This window comes from Platichthys flesus, chromosome 6 (genome assembly GCF_949316205.1).
Source record: "Platichthys flesus chromosome 6, fPlaFle2.1, whole genome shotgun sequence".
NCBI classification, from domain to species: domain Eukaryota; kingdom Metazoa; phylum Chordata; class Actinopteri; order Pleuronectiformes; family Pleuronectidae; genus Platichthys; species Platichthys flesus.
In genome coordinates, this window is record NC_084950.1 from 24,608,077 (window position 1) to 24,618,839 (window position 10,763).

The 10,763-nt window shown below is 38.9% G+C and overlaps 1 protein-coding gene across 1 annotated transcript in view; it reads left to right on the plus strand.

Annotated features, from left to right (window-relative positions):
- si:dkey-106n21.1 (solute carrier family 23 member 2) overlaps window positions 1-7,980 on the plus strand; it is a 32,080-nt gene extending 24,100 nt beyond the window's left edge. The window contains exons 9-11 of the mRNA XM_062389034.1: window positions 145-253; window positions 6,132-6,227; window positions 6,298-7,980. Of these exons, the coding sequence (XP_062245018.1) occupies window positions 145-253; window positions 6,132-6,227; window positions 6,298-6,467 (375 nt within the window). The 3' untranslated portion in view covers window positions 6,468-7,980. The remainder of the gene's footprint in view (window positions 1-144; window positions 254-6,131; window positions 6,228-6,297) is intronic.
- Window positions 7,981-10,763: the final 2,783 nt, after the last annotated feature.

The following is a 10,763-nucleotide window of genomic DNA, read 5'->3' on the forward strand; positions in this document are numbered from 1 at the left end:
TTTCCATCTGAGAGTAAGTTAACCAATTGAAATAAATTTGTATCATAGTCTCTCTCTCTCTCTCTCTCTCTCTCTCTCTCTCTCTCTCTCTCTCTCTCTCTCTCTCTCTCTCTCTCTCTCTCTCTCTCTCTCTCTCTCCCCCAGTATGTGGACCTGAATTCATCCCGTAACCTCCTCATCCTCGGCTTCTCTACCTTCAGTGGACTTGTTTTACCCACCTGGTTTCACTCCAATCCTGGCATCATTGACACAGGTTATTTTCCAACTCACACACAAACACACACACCCACGCACACACTTGTCTCTCTATAGTTGTGAGGACACTCATTGACATAATGCATTCCCTGGCACCTTACCCTAACCTCACTGACTCAGTCCATTAAAGGTTAATCATATTAGAATTTATATTTTAAAATAATATATCTGCTAAGTGTTATTTCAAAGATGTAGTGGAGTAATAGAGTCATGAGCAGTGAATGAGGCTGTACTCTACTGTGTGTATTCTGATCCAATCTCTGGTGTTTGCCTTGGTATCCGATCTGCATGGATGCATGTGCATGTTGGTGCATGAGTGTCCTTCCTGTTTGCAAGAGGTAAGCTGGACAAGTGGCATTTGATTTTGTGTGAGATGCTGGTGCTCTCCTGTGAATATCTGAATCTCTGTCAGTCTGTCTGTCTATATTGAGCTTGCATTTCTAAAATACAAGCTAAATAAAATGTATCTTGTCAGCTTCACACTTGCATTGTTAAGGGCCCAAGGAAGTGCAATTTGGTGAGATTTGAACAAATTACACATTCAATGGTTGAATCTTTGAAAAACCAGGTGAGCAGTGTGGCAGCAGTGGCTGGAACCTTCCAACTGAAGAGAAGTTGTCAATCACTGAACTTTGAATACACAGGTGAACAGCTCCTAGTGTTGCTTCAGGGTTCTGTGGACTGAGTCCTGCACCAGCTTGCTATTTGCTCAGGCTGAATAACTGCAGGTCACTTTTACAGTTCTGAAAGACAGCTGCAACCAGCTACACAACAGACTACGTAAACAGCCCCTTCCAAACAGCCAAGTAAGAACAGGCAACAACTTCACACATAATTACTTTAATATTCACCATACACAGATTTGTTTATTTTGACAGAAAGATGCGCAGATTGACTTCCCAGCGACAGCAGACTGGAAAGTATTGATCTTGTTACAACAAAGTCTGGCATGTTCTTAAAATAGTCATAAACTGTCCAACAATGCGGAAGAAACACTGAGGTTTGTTGAGATGGTAGATGGAGAGATGGACTGTGAACTCTGTGAGAAAACTTCACTGCTGAACAACAGGTTTGGCTTTGACATGAAACTCACTAAAGGAGCACTGTGCTGTTTCAACCATATGGCCAGGACTTCATACTATAGTTTGTATTTTTTTATATAACGTCACCAGAACCACTAGAAAGGCAAATGACTGAGGGCAATACACACCACTAAGAAAGGAAGTGCACCAAAACACCCACACTTAGTTTTAATATACACTGTTGGCCCAGACACAGTGTTGACCTGGGTTAACTTGTCAAAATACTTATTTCCCAGCATTGATAGGCATCAACTCATACTAAAAGCAGCAGATTAATCACATTTTCTCACTTGGATCAGCACCTCCCAGTTACTGCACCTCAATTACCTTTTCATCTGTACCCACATCAGAGCCACACGTTACAATACCATGAGTCAGATGAATCTAAAGATGACTAAATAATATCACAATCACAATCTGTAAACACACATTCACCTGTGTATGTTTTTCAACTTAAGTCTGGCCTTCTTGATTTTTTGTCTTTATAAAACAAAGAGACGCCAAAAACAATGCCAAAAATGGGATATATCTAGGTTAATCCCTATCGCAGGAATGACAGTGAGAGGGAGGCTGTGTGATGCAACTGCTCCTCTTACAGATTACACTTGAAAAGATGGCAGTGGTTCTGCTAGCCTAAGCTCCTGAGGTCAATGTGTTCCGAAATCCCACAGGCCCATATGGCACTAAATGTAACACTTGGTTACATTTAGTCTTTAGCCTAGATTTTAAAGTTGCAGGGAGAGCCTTGTTTAATTGTCTTACCTGAGCCTGAGCCCTGATAAAAAAAAAATTGTGTCTTTTTGCTTAGTCACACTAGGTCTCGTGATTATTTGTGAATTCAATTTGTATTGTGGCAGCTCTTTAAAAAGTTTCACGTTCAAAAGAAAATAAGCACGGACAGAGTTCACAGAGGGAAAAATGTGTGTGCTCCAGTGAACCTAATGGCAGCGGTTGAGGTAAAAAGCATTTTTCACTGCATTTCACTACTGGCTAGTAAAGTAGGAAGAAGGAAGCTAGAGGGAAACTATCAAAACCAAAATCCAGGCCCAATACTGGAAATCACCCATTTAAATTAAGTTAATACAAAAACAAAAACATATGCGTAACAGGTAGAACTCAATATAGCTAAACCATGAAATAGTATTTTAACAAATGAAATTAGACCATGTGAAGCTTCTGCAAACACAAATCTGATTGATCAGAGATCTTAGAAACAGTCAGAGATCAATCACAGGCCATCAGCTGATGATTCCTTGGTTTTGATGATGCATTGATCGACCTAGCAGCATCGCTGTGGCCACCGGCTGTGAAGTGCAATCAAAAGAGCAATTCTTAAGATTAAACAGCTCGTCCCTGCAAACATAAGACCTTGATCCCATGAGTCATGTGATGCGAGTGTCTCCCAGGAAAGTTCTAATCCAGAGTTCAACACTGGGCATAAAGGCTTGTCTGGTTTCTCAGGTCTAGGCTGCTTACCTCCCAATCCTCTTGGCTAGCCCCCATGTCACTGACTGTAATCTGCCTGGCTGAGATAAAATAGTCTTGCTCCTGAGTCTTTCCACAGCCTCAACACTGAGCTCATAGCTACTCACAAGACGGAGCCTGTCAGTACTGCTTGTAAACAAACTGCTGCTCACCCAGTCATCTTTAGATGTACAGATTGCCAGACTTAAAATTAACTCAGCAGGTGCCTTGAACTTTTGACTGATACCTCTCTAGGCTGGAAATGTGTGTGTGTGTGATATGGGATGGGTTCCTTGAACAAGAGTGTGTTCAGAGGCAAACTACGTCAGTACTGTTTGCGATTCTTGATTCAATTCAATACAACTTCATTAAGCAGTTTATTACCTAAGGGGCATTATGAAATCAGGACATACAGGCATTCACATATTCAATAGAGCTCTGTTTTCAGCCATGTGCTAGTGGCAACACATGCCACATGAAAGGCCTGACTGAGGAAACTGGAGTGCCACAGTTGTCCAGTGATTACTAAGACTGCTCCTCAGCCACCAAACAACCTTTAGAAGGCCAAATATTTGGACTCCCCGTGAGGGCCTCGGCTTAATGCTCTCCATTATCAGAGCTGCTTAACACCGACAGCTCTGCCACTTAACCTATGAGGGAGAGCAGTTGAAACTACCTTTCAAGTCTTCTCAGGGTATGGTACCCCTATTTATTTAGTGTCATTACCTTGTCTCAGAAATAGTGTCATAAATATGGTTAACCTAACTCCAAGAAAAGAAAAGATAACCTACGGCAAATCGAGAAGCTGAACAAGCTGTAAAAGATAACATGCATATATATGAATATATGCATGACAGACCTAGATTATGTTTGAGCACACATTGGTTTAAGTTAAAGGATAAATTCAGATAAGAAAAAAGATTGTTCACTTTTATGTTATTACTGCCTACAACAGCACAATGGAGACCAATATGATGATAAATATTAATTATTGTGATTGCCCAGTGACTCTGCAGGCAGTACAGTCTCATGTGCATCTGAATGACAAGTTCACAGAGAGGGCAGGTGTTGCTTCAGGTTTTGCCTGCCTGCTGAGGACAGTAAAAGCATTTCTGCAATGACCAAAGGGCACAAGACACTAAGGTATTGTACACTATCTTTTATAATGTAGCAAAGCTTTCCATCAGACACTGGACCTGATTCACTAATATGTGTGCAGAAATATTGGGGTGCAATAACTGAGGCACTGAATGCTGTGTCCCTTGAGGCTCTGACGGTGGCACAAGTTAAAAAGAAAGGATTTGGCATCAAAGTTGGCTGCAGCAATTATCGGACAGTCATTAGGTGGAGTTTGTTCAAGGGTTGAGGGAGAAAGTGGTGATGTCCACCAAGAACCGTCACCCAGACGTAATTTATTTCACTGGTTAAGATGATATTTGCAATTTCTTGTGTCTTTTGTAAATAACGAGTGCAATTCAATCAGAGCAAAATTGTATCGAAATTAAAACGGCATTGCAGCTTTCAACAGTTAATTGGGCTAAACAATGGAGATGCAGGAGTGTAGGATGAAGCGCATACAACCTATCTCTACCAGTTGCCTGCGCCATGTCAAACATTCAACTTCCCAGACTAGATTTTGAAGTTATTTTAATTTAACATCATGAAAGAGGCTGAATTACGCTGTAGAAAGCCAACATAGCAACCCTACCAGGACGACCCAAATTTGGCTGTGTGTCTCTGTGGTGGTCTGGTTGTGCTTCTGCTCCAGGTGGTAAGGGGATGCCATGAGCCATAGGTTGTGCAGGACACAGCATGTCAAGATTATTCTGTACCTCCCCAGGTGTATAAAGAAACTAGCCGTGTCCAAGCACATCTAACGACTCTTGAGCTTCCTAGATGTGTGCTCTGTCAGGGAATGTGTGTGACCATTGATGTCATTGTAGGGAAGCTCTTGAGGGGTTTGAGGGTTGGGTACAAATTTAAGCAGAACTGTATGTGAATATAAATATTAAATTAATTATTTAAACTCTCATATCTGATTGTTTTTGCTCCGAATTACTCTGTTAAAATCAACGACCATTTCATGGCACTACAAATTGTTGGGAGTGACCGGTCAATTATAGGCTAACAATCTATTGAAAAAAAGTCAAAACTGTTACATTTCAATATGAACATTGTTATATACTCTATTGCAAACTAAGTAAACTAAACCGGTATAGTTGAAGATATTATTTATGACAATAAATGATGAGGATGAGAGGGCGTAAATTTCATGGTTATTTAATGCATTTGTTCAATACATTAGTAAATTAAGTTATTGTAGTCTATTAAAGCCTTTTTTCATTTAAATAAATGGAGTTTTAAGATACTATGCATCTAGTGAAAAGGGTGTGTATATACCTTTTCTAGAACAGCCAGTCCTTCATCATTTGTTGAAGTTTGAAAATGCAGAGAGGATCTGGAGCAGTTAGTGTTAGCTTGAGGCTTTGAGCACAGGGTGCATTAGCCACTGCAGGCATGACGTTTGCATCTCTGACCTGAGTTGTTGGTGGCCGAAGGAATTTATCCTTGAGTTTCGCAGTGATTACAGTATATCAGTGTATTGCTTAATCGGTGGACAACTTTTTAAGGGATACTGCTGTAGCCATACACAAATTCTTTACAAAAAAAATAGGACAGCATTGGATGTAAAACTAAAAATACTTACAGAGCTGTCCAGTGTTATTATCTACAAATATTGTTTTCAGAGGGCAGTTGGAACCCCAAATGCATAGTAAACAACTATTAAGTGGAAATTATTCTCATCACAAAACGTTTTTGTTGTTGTTAAATGAATGAAATCTAAGGTCAAGGTATGATCCATTGCCCGTGAATGACACTATTTCCAAGAAATACTGAATATATTTTGATCATTTAGCTTACATAAAAAAGTCTTCGTGACAATTTCAATTTTGGACATGTTTGGGGAGTTCAAATTTCAGATATATGGCTCAGAGATGAACACATGAATAGGGGTCATCTGGTCAAGAAATCCAGAAAGCAACTATGTTCCATCCAACAGACAGATCGGAGCCGGACCGTGTGTGGATTGGCTGTTATCCTGTCCTACAAGATTTACTGTCTGGCCCAGTTGCTGTTGGTTTTGATTTTAAGGGGGCCTGTATCTCTTTCTGTTTTACTAGGCTGAACTAAAACCTGATCTCTGACCTTCATGTGGAGGAGGCAAGAGCAAAGAGAATTGGCCTTCAAGATTTATAGTTGTCACTTTGTTATTTCACAAGGTACATGTCAGGTTTCAAATTAATTTTATTCTCTTTCTTTGATTTGAAGGAATAAAAGAACTGGACCAAGTCATTGTTGTGCTCTTCACTACCCACATGTTCATCGGAGGATTCCTTGGGTTCATCTTGGATAACACCATTCCAGGTTTGTGTGTTAGTCATAATAAATCGTTTAACAAGTTCAATCGGCACTGACAACCAACTTTCTTCTTCAGGTACTGAAAAAGAGCGGGGCATCAAAAGCTGGCAGGAGAAGGTGCACCAGGAGGGCAAAAAAATGTGTGACCAATCTTGCTATGATATCCCTTTCTGCAATGGTATTTTGAAACGGTTTAGATGTTTTCAGTACCTGCCCTTCCTCCCTTCTTACAAAACCAACCAATAGGGAACATCCAAGTAATGAAGTGCTACCCTACAGGGTGGCCTTTTGGGCCGGTAAAGCCAAACAGTAGTTTACCTTAGTATTGAGAGATAGAACAAGTGGAATGGGGAATTGCATTGAAAACAGGCTTCTAACCTCACATAAACATTATTGGCTCATAGGTTGTTTCATTGCTTTACATTATTCATGGTGATGTTAAATTGTCAGTGGAGCTATAAATATGCTGACCACCAAGCTGAATCTGTTCATACTGTGCTGAGGCTTGACCGTCTTTATTACAGTGTGAGGGAATGAGAAATCCACTTTTCTGTTAAATAAATACCATCTTATCCCAACCACATATCATCTTGAGCACTTCAAGCCTTTTGTCCTAGTATAAAGTCAGAAACTGATTCAACTGATTTCATAGGAAATAGTTGGAATTTCCACAATTAACCCACTCGAAAAGCAAAAAACAGCTGTATACAGTGAAGAGGAATAATCAGATATAATATATTAAAGAGATACATTTAATTTAAAGAGAAACATTTAAACATTTATTAGTTTTAATACATATTATCTCAATGAATTTAATATATATAAACATAAATTTATACATATTTTTATAGACATCTCTTGCGATCAAAGGAAAGTAAGCTTTACATTGAAAAAAAATTGGCAAATCAATGGACTAATGTATTGTTCCAAAGCTAAGTCAGAATTGACGTGTCATTTTTTATTTTCTCTATTGTGTTATTTAGGTTTTTGCGTGTATAAAAGGTATGCAAAGTCCATAGTGAGGGAGCTCCACAAAAACACTGCTCCTGAGGACCTGAAACACCTCATCTGTAGGTTGGTTGAAACTTACATAATAGTGATGTCACGTGATAATTATTTATGTTACGTGACAGTGGGATGCCCCACATTTGCTAAATGCACATTTAGTAGGTAAAGCCAGGAAAAGCAGCATTGTCCAAATATGCTAGAATCAACTGACCAATCATTGCAGACCGGCCTCTATCGGGACCGGGGCCTGAAAGAGACAGGAGCTAAAACCACGAGTTTCAGACGGAGGCTGAAAAAAGGAACAAGTAGCCTATGAGGAAAAGTAGAGCATTTTTTTTTAACATTTCAGCATTTTAAAATAATAACCCAAAGTGAACTCATGAACCTGTATATTAGCATATGTTGCCTTTAAAGCCTCACACAAAGCCTGACTGAATAATTATTTGTGTCCCGAAGCTCTAAGGTGTTAAGAACGCACAAATTTTCAGTACGATGATTACTACCTCAACAACAACAATGGCTAAGAGGAACATATAATTAATGAAATAGTATTCTGTTATGTCTTTGAAAAGAGCTGTTTTCATCAACATTACTGCTTTATACAGTACATTTTGTCCTTTGTCACTGTAAAATAAGTACATTTGTGATTTTTAAATATGATGATTTTACATTTAAGAATGTGTTACTTTTAGTTTTTGTACTATAACTTTGAATCGATTATAACCTATGACAATAAAGGTTTGTTGTTAAATAAATTCTGGACCTAATAAAGACTAACATCATTAATTCCTACTCATTTAAACATTGAAAATATTTTTTTTTTTATATAATAACCGCATTGCCTTTTTTTATTATATTTAATCCATTTATAATGTATCTAATTTTGAGTAAATTTGTGAATGACAACCACCAACCAGTCTCAAACAAACTTAATTGCAACAACAACAATTTATTTTTTAGTTATCCCACTTTATCAAACATGATTGACAATGTCGGACAGCATGACATTTGAAATATGAATGTAGTAATCCCTGTAGTATTTGTAGTAATTCCTAGAAGGCATGATGACGGGGATGAACCATCAGAAACTGTGCTGAGAAGAAAAAGTGAAGGAATGTAGGGTGTTAACGAGATTATTCCTCTTGCCGCATCTCTGTGTTTCACATTAATCCAACTCCGGTCGTTACATCACAATCACAGCACCAAGAATGTAATGTTAGCATCTTCTGTTTGCTCTTTCACCATGAGGAATTGATATCTATCAGATATCAGAATCCTGACACAGACCTACAACTTTATTAATGTTTATATTCTGTTGCAAAACAGCTTTTAGTTGATAGTGAACCCAAAGTTCAGCTTAAACAAGTTCACTCAAAAATTGAAAAGTTAACTCATTATCCACTCACCACTATAACGATGGAGGTGTGGGTGAAGTGTTGGTAAATGGACTTAGGATAACTAAGTTGGTAGCAAACTATCAAAATGGGAGAAAAGCAAGCAGGTAGTTAAAGATGACCTACTTAGTTCCCTGGATATCAGTGAATTGTGTGATATGAACTATCTGTTTGAAAAAACATGTTTGGGTTGGGACGTTGGCGTTATATGTGTGTATGTGTGAGTGTCCACCATAAATTTAGCTCCTGATCTACTGTACATACTTTTGGGATTTCCAAACTCCTAAAAGTGCCTTTGAAGATTCTGTTTTTTTTCTACACATTTTGCCTTGTTCCTCAGTTCTCACCGATATCGAAAAATCTTGAAAAGCTCTTCCTTTCTTGTAAGATCTATAGTGGAGTATATCAGACTGCACAGATTAGCCTCTTAGCCTTTTCTCAGACAACAAAATGTCATGTCTCAACAAAGGTCAGACACTTAATCCCAAGTGGTATTCACTGTCTATCTGTAAAGACACTGTTCCTTTTGTAGTATGAAGACCATCTTTGGAAGGATCAACTATGAAAAACAGTGCTATTTCCTCACGAAATGGCCAGAGCAATTTAAAAAATAATACAGATACTAAGGTTAAGCAGATATTTCGATGTTATGAACAAGTAAGGAATCAAAAATTGAACAACGTCTCACTAGTTGTTTTCTGTAAAATGAGGGTGATACAATCCATTTAGTACACAACAATCAGCAGGTACAATTAGGACCCCACACATTGGGTAGCATGACTCAAAGCCATGTAGCCGGGGCATGTGCCAAGGCTGACACAATATACCATCACCTGGTTAAGTGACAGGTTCACAGATTTACATTTCAAATGGTCGTCTAGCCTTTACAAGTGAGTTCGCACAGAACTAACTAGATTAGTCAACCTGATAGGGATTGACTTGCCTCGACAGATGCAAGTATTCATTAAGTGAAGAGGCACCTTCGGCCACAGTGTCCCGAACGTGAGGTATTTGACAAAGTCTGTCAGGGAATTAGCGTCTGTGGGTTTAACCTTCGGCTGGAAACGTGACTCGTTTTGGATGTGTGCCAATATTGAGCTCGGAGGAAACTTTTAAGATTTACCTGCATTATCTGAAGTTTCAGCAAATCAGAGAGAGTGAAATAAATGAATTGCTCAATTTAAACCACACCAACATATCAGGGATAGAGCCAAAATTAGTAAATGGGGCCCAAAAGGTTGAAAGCTGTTATCAGTCTGAATTGGGTTATGCTGAATTTGGAAAGTTTCCAACTTGTCAACACTGAGCTCACCATCTTCCACCTCCCATGCACTTTGCCTCACTGACTTAACTACAGTGAGATCTGCCTGGTTTCTCTCCTACCCACGACAATGCTCAGTCAATGGTATTTTCTTGTAAGTATACAAAGTTGGATTCTATTGCACATTTGTGTTACATCTGGACTTTTTTTATTTAATGTGTCAGTATGCACTGTGTCTACGCACTGACATCCTCAATGAAGGACCATGGACCGGGCCTTGCTAAGCTTTAGATAAATAAGGACTGTCCTTGGTTTCATATTTATTTAATTTATTTCGTGAGTAGGTAAATGCATATTTACATGCTACAGAAATCTAAAATTAATCCTGCTGTTGAAAACCTTTTTTGTTCTTTTACAAGTATCAAACCCTGGCCCCTGCAAATAACATTCATATGGAATGTTTATGGAGTAATGCATAGCAGCTTGGGTAACTTTTGATGGTACAATTTTGTTCTAGTGCATGAAAGTAGTGTTATTTTCTTTAATTCATCATCAGGTATTATCTCGTCTCATACTTCCAAGACTGCTATTACTTTTAACATACTGAAAAATCTTCTCACTTTAAATAACTCAAACAGGTGTAAATGGTAAACGGTTTTGTATTTACATAGCGCTTTTCTAGTCTTGATGACCGCTCATTTATACAGTGCATCTATTAGCAGCACTTTGTTGTTCTATGAGGGGCAATTTGGGGTTCAGCATCTTGCCCAAGGACACTTAGGCATGCAGATGGGGAAGACAGGATGGAAGTGCCGACCTTGAGGTTGGAGGACGACCGATCTACCCCCCAGCCACAGGCGCCCACTGTAGGTGAGAGCG